At 37.1% G+C, this 15388-nt stretch overlaps 1 protein-coding gene across 21 annotated transcripts in view; it reads left to right on the top strand.

Annotated features, from left to right (window-relative positions):
* Positions 1 to 15388, top strand: part of ATP11C (ATPase phospholipid transporting 11C (ATP11C blood group)) — a 212635-nt gene that overhangs the window by 107427 nt on the left and 89820 nt on the right. For all 21 annotated transcript variants that reach the window (XR_013531488.1, XR_013531489.1, XR_013531486.1 and 18 more), the window contains 4 exons: positions 811 to 930; positions 7438 to 7527; positions 9916 to 9996; positions 12325 to 12432. Coding sequence is in view for 18 of the 21 variants with exons in the window: in XM_035289151.3 (XP_035145042.1) it covers positions 811 to 930; positions 7438 to 7527; positions 9916 to 9996; positions 12325 to 12432 (399 nt within the window). In the remaining 3 variants the exon portion in view is untranslated. The remainder of the gene's footprint in view (positions 1 to 810; positions 931 to 7437; positions 7528 to 9915; positions 9997 to 12324; positions 12433 to 15388) is intronic.

The following is a 15388-nucleotide window of genomic DNA, read 5'->3' as shown; positions in this document are numbered from 1 at the left end:
TATGGTAATATAGTACCATAAAAGGAGACTCTCAAATTTATATAAGAAAAGGGTATTATCCTGATTTAAGCAAAGAGAGTGAGGCCTCAGCAAAATTAAAGAGTGGGATAAAATGGAGCCCAATCTTGAAACTTTTAGATTCAGTGAGTCTACTTATTAAAAATGTAAAAGGGGCATGAGAAATATATTGTGTAAAATGGGACTTTACAACAATAAGGTTCTGAGAGATTGCAAAATACACTCTATCCTATAAAGCCAAATAATTACAGTTGCCTTGTACAAAAAGTTGATCATTTCTTCATTAGTGGCAGCCATTCTATTTCTGACCTGTACACTTATACACAATAATTTTGTGTTTAGAAGTAATCTGCATTGTTCTTTCTGTTCTCTAGTAAGGTAGTTGGCAAGGTTGTCCTCAGTAGTTGCATAATGAATGAAATATTCCCAGTTCTTTCTTTCTTAAGTTACTGTGTTGCTAGTGAAGGTTATGATTAAGATTCATTTGAGCTGTGGATGAAAGAAAAATGATTGGCAGTAAAAATATTGTTTCTCTAGGATACTTTCTTTAATCATTTTAGAATTGCACCATTGACCTCAGAACAGTTGGTTCAAGCAACACTTTTGGTAATCTTTACTATGTCAGCAAGTAAGAGCTTAGTGGATTTTGAATTTCCTAACAAGATTTTCTCCTATCCCTACTACTTTCTCCCCAGATTATAGCCCAACATGCTTAGACAAGAATCCTGGGCTTGGTAGAAGTGTGAAGAAATGTGATGAAAAACTGATTGTTTTTCCTTTTCTCTTGGTCAGTGTGCTGGAGAAGAGAAACGAGTTGGTACACGCACAGTATTTGTTGGCAATCATCCAGTTTCAGAAACAGAAGCTTACATTGCACAAAGATTTTGTGATAATAGAATAGTTTCATCTAAGGTAAGTTTTTGTTTTAACTCAATAGATGTTCATATAGTGAATCAGATAATGCATTTATTCTAATTTATGCTTCTGAGGACACTGATGCATTTATATATATGTACATGTATGTGCACTTATACAGATCATATACCAGCTATGTTAAGTATTCCTCTGAAAGTTTATTTTAAAAAATCACTTTGCTTGTTATAGGTGAAAGATCATTCACTTGCCTTCCATTATGATTCACAGTGCTTGTTGATTATGTGTATTACATTAAACCTTAAAGTGTGCTAAAAATAGAAATTATTTACTTGTGCAAAGCTTCCTGAATTACCCTTGAATGGCTGATCTAGGATATAAATGATTTGCATTCTTTTGGAGAGAGCTGTCCTGGAATGACTATTTGCATCTCTTTCTAATATCCCTGCCAACCTCTCCACCTCCCATCCCACTTCTCAAGTATAAATACAGTCTTATGTCCCAAAGGGTGCATGCTGCGCAGTACACTCCTTCACCTGTGATCTGTTAAGAGTTAAATCACTGCAGCTGTGTCACTGTTTGAATACATCTTACTTCAGTATAGTGTAGGACTAAGAGCATTGGCCTGGAAGTCTGAACACCTGTATTTAAATCCTTGCCCAACCATGTACTAGTTGTGTCATCTTGGCCAAATTAATCGCCCTGAGTCTAAATGTCCACATTGGTGAAATGGGGCTAATACTCTATGTGTGAAACCCCTTCTTATAGCTCCCAGTACCCAGTAGTCATCATTCTACAGGTGTTATTTAGCTAATCTTTACCTCTGGCTGACCAGGTTAGGTGCTAGGTTAGCCTACTGCCATCTCTTGTACAATGGAATAGATCTTAAGATATTCCTCACTTCCTCATGTGCCCTGGCAAGACAGAGATAAATGTTGGTGACATTTGGTTCACTGTACACTTGTAATCACTTAGAACCTCAAACACAAAATTAGGCCCTTCCTTAAAAATATATGACATTTTGTTTTTCAAATATGCATTTAATTTCTCATTTGGGTGGTGATACAGTAGTGATTATGTTAGCCAGGAGATTAACATGTAAAGTATGGTCAGGACAGGTGAAGATTTTGTTGCCTGCCTAATGGGCAGATCTGTTGGCCTATAGAACTTTTTATTTTGGATAAAAATGTCTATTTCCTGTTAATCTTATACATTGTGGCAGAAATTTTATTCTCAGCCAGAGGTTTACATATTTGTGCCTAAAATAGTGAAAAGATATTTTACTGGAAATTTTGACTCACCTTGTAGCCAATTAAATGGTCAGTAGTAGTCCTTTGATTCAGAATTGTGGACTTAACAGAGCTGAAAGGTCTTAAGAGGTTATCTTGTTCAATTTATTGACTTTACAGATGGAGAAACCAAAGCCAGAGAAATATAGTGACATGGTCACCAAGCAGAGTTAGTAATAAAACCAGTAGTAAAACTTTATAAGGTCTAGTTGCTCTGAATAAAGAGCCCTTTTTACATTGTTGTGCTGTTTAGGTTCCTTCCTCATCTTTTTTCTCTCCTCTTGCATTGTGCCTGGCATGGGGCGACAACTCAAATGGTAGCTGCTTTTGTTATTTGTGTTTCTGTGATTATTATTACCATGCCGAGTAGTACTATTGATTTCCTCAGGTTCATGTGTTTTGAATGTGTGGGATACTTCTAAATGGAGGCCTTCAGGTCTACTCTGTAAAGACCAACAATTTTATAATTTGACTTTTTCTTCCTCACATTGTCTTGGCTGTTGTATTTATATCAGAATTTTTTTAAAGATTATTTTTTCAAAATATACTGTTTTTATAGAATATGTTAGCTGCCTTCCAACTTTGTAGCAAGTGTTGATTTTCTTTCTCCACCCTTCAATCATAAAAATAACTATCTTAATTGAATGCTTCTTTTGTTTACAAATACCATCAGTAATGTGTCATTTTATAAGTGTTGTTAAGGCCCGGAATACTGAAGACAAACATTTTGACCTACTTTAAATTTTATTTGCTTATAAAATTAGTGCTCTTTTTTTTTTCTCCTGGGATCACAAATACTTTCTTTACAAAAACTTGTCCTCTACAGCCTCACAACTTTAATGTGCTCTGCAGGGACTTTGGAAATCACCAGAATTTTGTAGCTGGTGCAAAACTTGGAAATTCCCTTTTTTAGCAAAAGGAATATTGATTGTACTCTGCTGTGAATTTTAGGATCTTTAGTTTCCATCATGTTTGTCTGTTGTGTGTTTTTATTCTTTAAAAATTAAAAAAAAATTAAAAATTTTTTTTGTACTTTTAGTAGAGATGGGGTTTCACCATCTTGGCCAGGTTGGTCATGAACTCCTGACCTCAAGTAATCCCCCTGCTTCAACCTCCCAAAGTGTTGGGATTACAGGCATGAGCCACTGCGTCCCAGGTTCAAGCAATTCTTCTACCTCAGCCTCCCGAGTAGCTGGGATTATGGGTGCCCACCACCACACCCAGCTAATTTTTTGCATTTTTAGTAGAGATGGGGTTTTACTGTATTGACCAGGCTAGTCTCAAACTCCTGACCTCAGGTGATCCACTTGCCTTGACCTCCTCCTAAACTGCTAACTTTATTATTACTTTAAATATCTACTACTTTATTTTTATCTTTTTCTTTTTATTTTTTGCTGCTATTCATACACATTAGAAAAAGTTATTTGTAGTCTTAGGTTCCTCATCAGCATTTTTAATGCTAAATCATCAGCATTTTTAATGATAAATTGGAAATCTTGGGTAAAACAGAACTGATAAAAACAAGTAAAGTTCTAAGGCCTCCTTTTGCTTAAATGAAATAATTGACTCTCAAAGCTGAGATTCTCTTCTACTTTCCTCCTTTGGGAAATTTGCTTAGTTAAGTTTATAAGATTTTGGTCTCAAATTAGATGGCATATACTTGAGCCAGTGACCCAAAACTTTTTCACATAATTTCATCTTTAGTGACCACATTTGTGTACAGATTATTTAATCCACTACAAACCAGATATAGAATGCATTGTGTGTACTGGGAAAGCTGGCGTTACCCTCTCCCCTCCTGTCCCCTCCCCTCCCCTCCCTTCTTTACTTTCTTTCTTTCCAGATAGAGTCTTCTCTGGCATTACCCCCTCCCCTCCTGTCCCCTCCCCTCCCTCCCTTCTTTCCTTTCTTTCTTTCCAGATAGTCTTCTCTGTCACCCAGGCTGGAATGCAGTGGCACGATCTCAGCTCACTGCAACCTCTACCTCCTGGTTCAAGCAATTCTCCTGCTTTAGCCTCCCAATAGCTGGGATTACAGGTGCCCACCACCATGCCTGGCTAATTTTTTGTATTTTTAATGGAGACGGGGGTTTTGCCATGTTGGCTAGGCTGGTCTCCAACTCCTAACCTCAGGTGATCCACCAGCCTCAGTGCCCAGTCCAAAGCTGGTGTTTTCTGTAGAAATAGTTTTAAACATGTTCTAAATGTTTGGGCTACTTTTAAAGTTTATAGTTGCACTTAATGATAGTATAAAAGAGGCTGGGTGTGGTGGCTCACACCTGTAATCCCAGCACTTTGGGAAACTGAGGCAGATGAAGTTCAAGATCAGCCTGGGAAATGGTTCACTCTCAGGGAGAGCCCATATCTACAAAAAATAAAAAAATTAGCCAGGGATGGTGGCGTGTGCTTGTAGTCCCAGTAACCCAGGAGGCTGAGGTGAGAGGATTGCTTGAGCCTAGGAGGCAGGGGCTGCAGTGAGCTGGAAATGCATCACTGCACTCCAGCCTGGGTGACAGCCCGTGACACTCTGTCTCAGTAAATAAATAGACAGATAGATAATATTTAATGACATCTCCAAGTAAGAACTAACTTGTAACAAAAACTGAATTCTCATCATTGTGTCTAAAAAACTGTTATACACATTTTCTTTTTGTTATTTTAACTTTTTTTTTTTTTTTTGCCCTGGAGGTCATGCTTGAGATAACATTGTTTTTGGTTTGTAGCAACTGACCCAGCGGGAGAGTCTACTTTTTAGATAAACAAGTTAATTGAATAACTTGATGTATATGGCTGACCTAAATTTTACTTTCAGTTAGACAATTCTAAAAAGTAGACTTTTCTTGGTCTGCAATAAAATATTACATTTGTGTTGTAATAAAAAAGATGTGATAGAAACTAAGTTTACCTTTTAGTTAAACCAGTAGAGTAAATGGTTAGGGCACAAGTTTGAATAAAGATTTCTTATATACTTTCTATGTGCTAAGCTATGGTTCTACCTATTGTTCTAGGCACCTGTGGTAAGGAGACATGTGACATGCTCCCTGATCTCTTAATAGCTCATGACCTGATGAAGGAGAGAAGAGGGCAGTCATTTCCTATGAAGGGAATAATTAGAGCAGTTCATTTAATAAGACAGTGGTAAACTGATAGTTGGAACTTAAAAACGACAACAACAAAAAGTATTCCTTTTTGATGTGTTTATGTCACCTTTCACAGATGACACTGTCTTTAACGCTTATTTGAATAATTAAAAACATTTTAATTTGGGAACACAAGGGTAACATACCAGAAGCTCAGTCATTAGCCTGTTGTTGGAGTTTACCTTATTGTTTTAGAAGCTGATTTTAAGTAACTGGCACAGTTAAAAATGCTGGTCTGCCCTGTGTCAGCTTCAAAGTGACTGGATCAGTGGTTTTGAATGGTTTCTATTTTTGGTCACAAGCTACCTTGGGAATCTCATGAAAAATGTGGACTTTATTCTCCTCAGTGATGCATACCCATGCACAATTCTGCATTTATTTTAAAATTATTTTCCCTAAGGCACTTCTTGGACTGCAGGGTAGAACCTTTTCTTTTCTAAGTTGGTTATTGGTTGTAATGCAGCTGTTCTACTGAATGTATTTGCTTCCTTTTGTCTTTTTTCTCTCAGGATTCCCTAAATTTTGAGCCCATAAGCCTTTTTAAACTGAAAGGTTAGTAAATTCCCATATATTATGTCGAGCAATATGACTTGGCTTTTCAGTCACCGTATTAAAGGATATATTCTCATATATTATGCACATAATTGGGATGAAGATCACTCAACTGTAAATTTAGCCTTTTTGGTAAAGAAACATTTCTTTCTAGTTTCTGGTCTTACTAGGTCATCTCAAAAATTCAACTTTTTCTGGTCACTTTTAAGTGATTCAGTCCTTGAGCTTAAGGTATCAGTTACAAAATACGTATGGTTTGACAGTTGGCCTGAGTTCTCTTCTTCTGACCATGTGCAATTTAGTATGAAACTTTTACCTATTGCCAATTACCAAAGCCCAGCCCAGAGTGGTGTGTTATTGATTAAAATGAAAGCCCTCCATGGCCCAGGGTTGTATATACACCTTCCTAGCTGTCATGGAAATTATAGGTACTCACAAGGACAGAGTGATTCATAGGGGTATCTGTTATAATCATCAAGACTCCAGAGGTTAGCTGAGCCAGGATTAATGTGTCCATTCATTCCTCCAATTAATTAATTTTTATTTTATTTTGTTTGTTTTATTTGTTTGTTTGTCTGGTGACAGAATCTTGCTCTGTAGTCCAGGCTGGAGTGCAGTGATGTGATCTTCACTCACTGCAGCCTCTGCCTCCTGCTCCTGGGTTCAAGTGATTTTTGTGCCTCAGCCTCTTGAGTAGCTGGGACTACAGGCATGCACCACCATGCCTGGCTAAGTTTTGTATTTTTAGTAGAGATGAGGTTTTACCATGTTGCCGAGGCATTTTTTTTTTTTTTTTTTTTTGAGATGGAGTCTGGCTCTCACTCTGTTGCCTGGGCTGGAGTGCAGTGGCGAGATCTCAGCTCACTGCAGCCTCTGCCTCCCAGTTTCAAGTGATTCTCCTATCTCACCTGCCCGAGTAGCTGAGATTTACAGGTGTGTGCTACCACACCTGGCTAAATTTTGTATTTTTAGTAGAGACAGGGTTTTGCCATGTTGGCCACACTGGTCTCGAATGCCTGACCTCAGGTGATCTACCTGCCTCGGCCTCCCAAAGTGCTGGGATTACAGGCGTGAGTCACTGTGCCTGGCCATTCAAATAATTTAGTGTCTACCTTGTACCAGGCACTGTTTTAAGTGTTGGGAAAAATGTAAACAATACAGGTGAATAACCTGCCCCTATAGAACTCAGTGCTTATTGAGAGAGAAACCTTAATTTAAAATGTACACATATATAATTCACTATAATGAGTGTTATTAAGTAAGTATATATAGGATGACATGAGAATACATAACAAGGAACCTAATTTGGATCGGGTCAGAGAAAGCAAAGGTATGAGACTAGATGACTATTGTAATGCTTAGAATGAAAACATTAGTTCTGAAAAAGGTTTTTATATACTGTGTCTCTAAATATATGCTTATGCGTATGTGTGAGGTTTGGATTTCAATGAGTTGGACATACTAAATATCACTTTGTATGATAATGTGGACCCGTGATCAGTCATTACTATTAAGGTTTTTCAAGTTTCCTTCATAACAGTGTTATTTTTTCTTCCTCCCTTACAGTATACACTTTGGAATTTTCTCCCAAAGAATCTGTTTGAACAGTTTAGAAGAATTGCAAATTTTTATTTTCTTATAATTTTCCTTGTACAGGTAAGAGCTCCTTAAACAGCCACTTAACGTTGAAACTTGATTGCTTCAAACAAATTTTCAGTCTATTTCTAACCTTAAAATGCCATGTAATAAAAAAAGACATTCCAGAGCTTATTATAATATGACCTCTTAAAAAAGTAGAAAGAAACATACCATTTAAAGGTGATCATTTTATGGATTTCTAAAGTGGCATTTTTGCTAGAAAACCTGTTGAGAATTTATTTCATTATTTTCTTTGAAACTTTCATGGGTTTCATATCTTTGCTCTTCCTAGGACAATGTGTATTGTGTACCATTAAATGAAATGGAATATATCAAAATTGAAAATAGTTCAAACTAATAGTTTTATTTTGTTACATACCAGTTTCAGCCTAATTGGAAACTTCTCACTCATCTTCCTGATTACCATTTTTGCTCTCCCTCATTCATTTACTCACTTTAAGGGTGAGAGCCTAGTAGATTAATCTGCTTCTCTGTATTCTTTCTACTGTTTTGCATTTTAAATTTTAGACAGTTTAAATTGCATCTTCCATCTTTGAATCTGTAAGCTATTAGAATCTTTTCCTCGCTATAATTGCCCCTGAAAATTTTACATTAAAGGTACTTTTTTTCTCATTTCATTTTTTAAATGAAGCAGAAAAATCCCAATGAAATTGCTTAAATGCCTTGTTGATGTTAAGTGCTTCTGTTTACTCACTTTAAGCATTTTAGTAAATGGTGCTATAATTGAATTTAGCCTTGCTACTTAAAATCTATCTGGATATAATATGGGCAAGAGCCTATTTTAATCATGAATGATGGAAGATTTGAAAAGGACCTCCTCTGGATCCATGGTCAGATGTCTTACGAACATAGAATAAACTACCTCGAGGATTCTGCTTGCAAGAATCATTCTACTTGGTGGGCAGTGAATTTCATTTCAATTCAGCAAATGTATGCTACTCACCCACTTACTGTGTGCTATGCAGTAGGACAGACAACAAAAATGGTAGCAGGTACAATGAAGATCAAGATACAGCTTTTCTACCCTTAAGGAATTTATGCTATAGCTAAGAAGACCAGTCACATAACAGTTATGTATTCACTTAACTTAAAGCCATTCAAGAAGCATGAACAAAATGCTTTGGGTATACAGTATAAGTTATCATTTTTTTCTCCCCAAGAGGAATTTGAGAAGTCTTCAGAAAATAGATGGTATCTTAATGGAGCCTTGAAGGATTAGAAGCAGTTTACCTGGTGGAGAATGCTGAACTGGTATTTCGGGGACAGGGAAGAGATTGCCTAAAGTGATAGAAGCATGTAGAAGCCTTACATGGATGTATATGTTGTATCTACAACACACGTACACACGTGTATGGCAGGGGCAGGCCTGATGGAGGGTTAGAGATGAGAGTCAATAAGTTGTGAGGGCAGATTGTATTCATGACCATCTTCCCTTAAATCTAGTTCTCGTTCAGTATTTTCCGTCTCAGTGAATGATGACAACATCCACCTAAGGCATGGTAACCTGATACTTGGGAGACATCTTTAATAAGCACTTACCCTCTAACTCCTGCCATTTTTGCCTGCCAAATATTTATAGAACTTCTTTCCATGTCTGCTAACACTCTAGTCCAAGCCATCATCTTCACCTAGATTACAGAAATAGCCTCCTAAATGACCCTGCCTTCACTTTTTTTCACTTCTAATTCATTTTCCACAGAGGAGTGAGAATGATCTTTTCAAAGTGCAGTTCTGTTCATGTGACTTTTCCTTGTTTAAAACTTTCAAGGATTTCCTGTTATTTGTGGGATAAAGAATGAACAGCTTTCTTTGGCCTAGAGGGCCCTGCACAGACTGGCTCCTGCCTCCCTCTCCAGCCCCATCTCACACCACACTCCCTCTTGGCACTGACTTCCTTTATTTCCCGAAGACCTGCATATACTGTTCACTGCGCCTAGAAAACTATCTTTCATTTAGTTAACTTCTTTTTACCCTTCAGACCTCAGCATCTACATACTTGTTTTACTATCTGATTTTTCCTATAAGCTGCCAGCTACATGAAGGCAGGGACTTGTCTTCATCTTCTTTAAAGCAGTGTATCTAGAGCTTGGCTAATAATAGCACAAGGGCTGACAGAATGGTACTTACCAAATAGGTGGTAAGTGAATGGATATATTTCAATAAAGGGGTTAATCTGAGCTGGGATAAAAACTATGCTTGAATTTCGGACTATTTGTTAAACTGTCATTTTTGGTTTGCTCTTGTTTTAATGAAAATTAATATTTACCCTACTACTGGAATGTGTTTCGTCTATGTTTCTGTTTGAAAGGTTTGCAGCATGTAAAATGCTGCATATGAGTTAATAACTAATTTTCATTTTACTTTCAATTTAATTTCTTTACCTAGGTCACAGTAGACACACCAACTAGCCCAGTTACCAGTGGACTTCCACTTTTCTTTGTTATAACTGTTACAGCCATCAAGCAGGTAAATTTCTTACTTATACTTGCAATTGCATTTCAGTCCAGGCTTGTTGGAATTTCATTGTCAAAGGCCCTTTTTCATATTTATATACAGTGGGCATTATCTTCTATGGATTTACTTTTATTTTATTATTTATTATTATTTTTTGAGACAGGGTCTCACTCTGTTGCCCAGGCTGGAGTGCAGTGATGTGATCTCGGTTCACTGCATCCTCCGCCTCCTTGGTTCAAGAAATTCTCCTGCCTCAGCCTCCCGAGTAGCTGCCACCACGCCCAGCTAATTTTTGTAGTTTTAGTAGAGACAGGGTTTCACCATATTGGTCAGGCTGGTCTTGAACTCCTGACCTCAGGTGATCTGCCCAACTCGGCCTCCCAAAGTGCTGGGATTACAGGTGTGAGCCACCATGCCTGTCTGGATTTATTTGATATGTGTTACTTGTTTGATATTTGTTAACCTATTAAAATGATAATAAAGCACATCCTTAATATTTCCTTGTTTCCTCTTCAATATCTGTGTGAGGGGGTGTAAACGTAAAAGAAAGCAGGTAAAAGGTATAGCCCAGTCGGGAAATAGGAGGTAGATTTTTAATGCACATTAATTGTTTCAGTGTGGTATGTCTATGTGAAAAACTCCCATTTTTGTGGATTTTTAAAATTGTTTTTGCCTATAGCAGAGAACTCAAAGAATAGTTTTATTGTTTTTTTCCTGATACTGCTGCAGGGGGTAAGTAGATAGAGGGGACATTTCCTGGTTTTTTGGTTTTTTTTTGGTCAGAGCTGATAGAACGCCACAGATTGTGATACGGATGTCTTTGAAGTATTTTGAACATTTTGTATGCTAGTATGTTTGAAAAATTCCAGATGAAAAATAGAAACATAAAACTGGAGGTGAAAGGGTAGGTTAACAGTGTTAATCATGTGTTGTATCAGTCCACAGGATCTATTTACAAACATACTTTTAGATGATACTTAACAAAGTGCTTTTAAAAAGGATACCAAAGAAGCTTGCAAAAAAAAAAGGTCTTAGCAGTACTGGGAACAAGATTACCTTTCCTCTTGGGGTTATCTGGTGTTATATCTTGCCTATCAGGAACTATAAGAGTATTTTATCAAGTGTTCAGTTGCAAAATAAAGACTTTTGGAATGTTCTTTCCCTTAGGCTGGTAGGATTATTTTCTTTAACATCATAAAATTGCTGGTTCCAAGAATAGCATGTGTGGTTTTCAAAGGCTTTTTAACTGATTCATTCTACTCCCAATACTGGTTCATGTTAGGGCCTTTATTTCTTTACCAGCATCACAGAATGTACCCTATAAAGTGATAGCCTAGTATTGTCATAAAGAGGACAGAAGAAGAATAGATATAGCACCTGAGGGGAAAAAAGTCGGGGGAGGCAATGAAGAGATTTTTCAAACAGTTGTATTTTAAAAGGTACAGACATCATTACAATGAACAAGGCAAAGGTATATAAAAAATGAGAGGTCATGCTCAAACAAATGAACATCCTCCTTCTTTAGATCTTCTGGCTTAAATCTACTTGAGATGAACGGTCCAAAGTAAAATGAGCCATTAGATCTTTCTTTGATTACTTTTAACTCTAAAAAATGGATACCTATAGCTTCTCGGCCTTTTGGCTAAGATCAAATGTAAAAATTGATACCAATTTGTATTTTTTTTTATCACTAAGTTCGTTGAAAAGTTTAGCTGTTGATCTCTAAAACTTATAGCTTCTCTGCCAAAACAATCCTAGCTTGCCTTTTCTATTCTTTGTGGGTGAGAAACAATTAAAATACTCCCTTGGAGATGATTACTCGAACAGTCTACTACAGCATGTACAAAAGATTATGTGTAAGTGATTATGGCTATGAGAAAATACAAACCCAGGACAATCTTTTTTCAAAATTAAAAAGTAGAGAGAATTAACATTGACTTGAAAAAGACTACAATTAGAATCAATCATAGTCTTTCACAAATACAAAATAGTAAGTCCCTAATGCTCGTGTTTTCATTAATGTTTATCTAAAGAATGGAGAAAACAACACTGTATTTTACTTTTAACTACAGTTAAAAGTAATCATAGAAAGATCTAATGGCTTGTTTTACTTTGGACTTTTCATCTGAAGTAGATTTAAAAAAGCTATTTACCTAAGGGGTATTTTGAAAGTATATCTCAGATTTGCTATTAAAATATACAGCATTGTGTCTTTAACAGGCTAAGTTTAAATTAATGCTATAAATATAAATACATGCTGTTGACTCAGGGGAGTATACAGAAATTTATTAACTTTATTCAGTATCTGAACTCTATTATATAGTTATTTTTATCTTTCAGGGATATGAGGATTGGCTGAGACACAGAGCTGACAATGAAGTCAACAAAAGCACTGTTTACATTATTGAAAATGCAAAGCGAGTGAGAAAGGAAAGTGAAAAAATCAAGGTATTTTTTCTTAGTCCACTCCTTTTTTTTTAAATGGTAAAAATGCACCATTTTAAAGTGTATAATTTAGTGTCATTTAGTACTTCATAATGTTGTGCAACCATTAACTCTATCTAGTTCCAGAACATTTTCATCATCCAAAAAGGAAACCCTATACCCATAAGCAGTTACTCTATATTTCTTCCTCCTCCCAGGCCCTAGCAATACTAACCTTCTTTCTGTCCCTATGGGTATATGTATTTTGAATGTCTTATGTAAATGCAATTATATACTATGTGGCTTTTTCATCTTGCTGCTTAGGTTCATCTGTATTACAGTGTATATCAGTATTTCATTCCTTTTGGTGGCTGAATAATATTTCATTTTGTTTATTCATCAGCTGATGGACATTTGGGTTGTTTCTACCTTTTGGCTGCTATGAATTGACATGAACATTGAATTACAGTTTTTGTTTGAACATGTTTTTAATTCTTTGGGGTATAAACCTAAGAGGAAAATTGCTTGGTTATATATACTTTTTTTTTTATTGCATTTTAGGTTTTGGGGTACATGTGCAGAGCATGCAATACAGTTGCATAGGTACACACATGGCAGTGTGTTCTGTTTGCTTGCACCCCTTCACCCACATTTGGCGTTTCTCCCCAGGCTATCCCTCCCCACCTCCCCCTCCCACTGGCCTTCCCCTTTCCCCCCAATAGACCCCAGTGTTTAGTACTCCTCTCTCTGTATCTATGTGTTCTCATTTTTGATCACCCGCCTATGAGTGAGAATATGCGGTGTTTCATTTTCTGTTCTTGTGTCAGTTTGCTGAGAATGATGTTCTCCAGATTCATCCATGTCCCTACAAACGACACGAACTCATCATTTCTGATGGGTGCATAATATTCCATGGTGTATGTGTGCCACATTTTCCCAATCCAGTCTATCATCAATGGGCATTTGGGTTGATTCCAGGTATTTGCTATTGTAAACAGTGCTGCAATAAACATTCATGTGTATGTGTCCTTATAGTAGAATGATTTATAGTCCTTTGGGTATATACCCAGTAATGGGACTGCTGGGTCAAATGGAATTTCTATTTCTAAGGCATTGAGGAATCGCCACACTGTCTTCCACAATGGTTGGACTAATTTACACTCCCACCAACAGTGTAAAAGTGTTCCTTTTTCTCCACATCATCTCCAGCATCTGTTGTCTCCAGATTTTTTTTTTTTGTTGTTTTTTTGTTTTTTTTTTTTTGTTGTAGCTCTATTTTTTCTTTTTTTTTTTTTTTTTTTTTTTAATTTTTTATTGGATTATAGGTTTTGGGGTACATGAGCAGAGCATGCAAGACAGTTGCGTAGGTACATACATGGCAGTGTGCTTTGCTTTTCTTCTCCCCTTCACCCACATTTGGCATTTCTCCCCAGGCTATCCCTCCCCACCTCCCCCTCCCACTGGCCCTCCCCTTTTCCCCCCCATAGACCACAGTGTTTAGTACTCCCCTTTCTGTGTCCATGTGTTCTCATTTTTCATCACCCACCTATGAATGAGAATATGCGGTGTTTCATTTTCTGTTCTTGTGTCAGTTTGCTGAGGATGATGTTTTCCAGATTCATCCATGTCCCTACAAACGACACGAACTCATCATTTCTGATTGCTGCATAATATTCCATGGTGTATATGTGCCACATTTTTCCAATCCAGTCTATTATCAATGGGCATTTGGGTTGATTCCAGGTCTTTGCTATTGTAAACAGTGCTGCAATGAACATTCGTGTACATGTGTCCTTATAGTAGAACGATTTATAGTCTTTTGGATATATACCCAGTAATGGGATTGCTGGGTCAAATGGAATTTCTATTTCTAAGGCCTTGAGGAATCGCCACACTGTCTTCCACAATGGTTGAACTAATTTACACTCCCACCAACAGTGTAAAAGTGTTCCTTTTTCTCCACATCCTCTCCAGCATCTGTTGTCTCCAGATTTTTTAATGATCGCCATTCTAACTGGCGTGAGATGGTATCTCAATGTGATTTTGATTTGCATCTCTCTGATGACCAGTGACGATGAGCATTTTTTCATATGATTGTTGGCCTCATATATGTCTTCTTTCGTAAAGTATCTGTTCATATCCTTTGCCCACTTTTGAATGGGCTTGTTTGTTTTTTTCCTGTAAATCCGTTTGAATTCTTTGTAAATTCTGGATATCAGCCCTTTGTCAGATGGGTAAACTGCAAAAATTTTTTCCCATTCTGTTGGTTGCCGATTCACTCTAGTGACTGTTTCTTTGCCGTGCAGAAGCTGTGGAGTTTGATTAGGTCCCATTTGTCTATTTTGGCTTTTGTTGCCAATGCTTTTGGTGTTTTGTTCATGAAGTCCTTGCCTACTCCTATGTCCTAGATAGTTTTGCCTCGATTTCCTTCTAGGATTTTTATGGTGCCAGGTCTTATGTTTAAGTCTTTAATCCATCTGGAGTTAATTTTAGTGTAAGGTGTCAGGAAGGGGTCCAGTTTCTGCTTTCTGCACATGGCTAGCCAGTTTTCCCAACACCATTTGTTAAATAGGGAATCCTTTCCCCATTGCTTGTTTTGTCAGGTTTATCAAAGATTGTATGGTTGTAGATATGTTGTGTTGCCTCTGGTGCCTCTGTTTTGTTCCATTGGTCTATATCTCTGTTTTGGTACCAGTACCATGCTGTTTTGATTACTCTAGCCTTGTAGTATAGTTTGAAATCCGGTAGTGTGATGCCCCCCGCTGTGTTCTTTTTGCTTAGAATTGACTTGGCTATGTGGGCTCTCTTTTGGTTCCATATGAAGTTCATGGTGGTTTTTTCCAGTTCTGTGAAGAAAGTCAATGGTAGCTTGATGGGGATAGCATTGATTCTGTAAATTACTTTGGGCAGTATAGCCATTTTCACGATATTAATTCTTCCTAACCATGAACATGGAATGTTTCTCCATCTGTTTGTGTCC

This window comes from Callithrix jacchus, chromosome X, assembly GCF_049354715.1.
Source record: "Callithrix jacchus isolate 240 chromosome X, calJac240_pri, whole genome shotgun sequence".
Taxonomy (NCBI): domain Eukaryota; kingdom Metazoa; phylum Chordata; class Mammalia; order Primates; family Cebidae; genus Callithrix; species Callithrix jacchus.
Note: the sequence above shows the minus strand (reverse complement) of the source record. Positions and strands in the feature narration are given on the sequence as shown.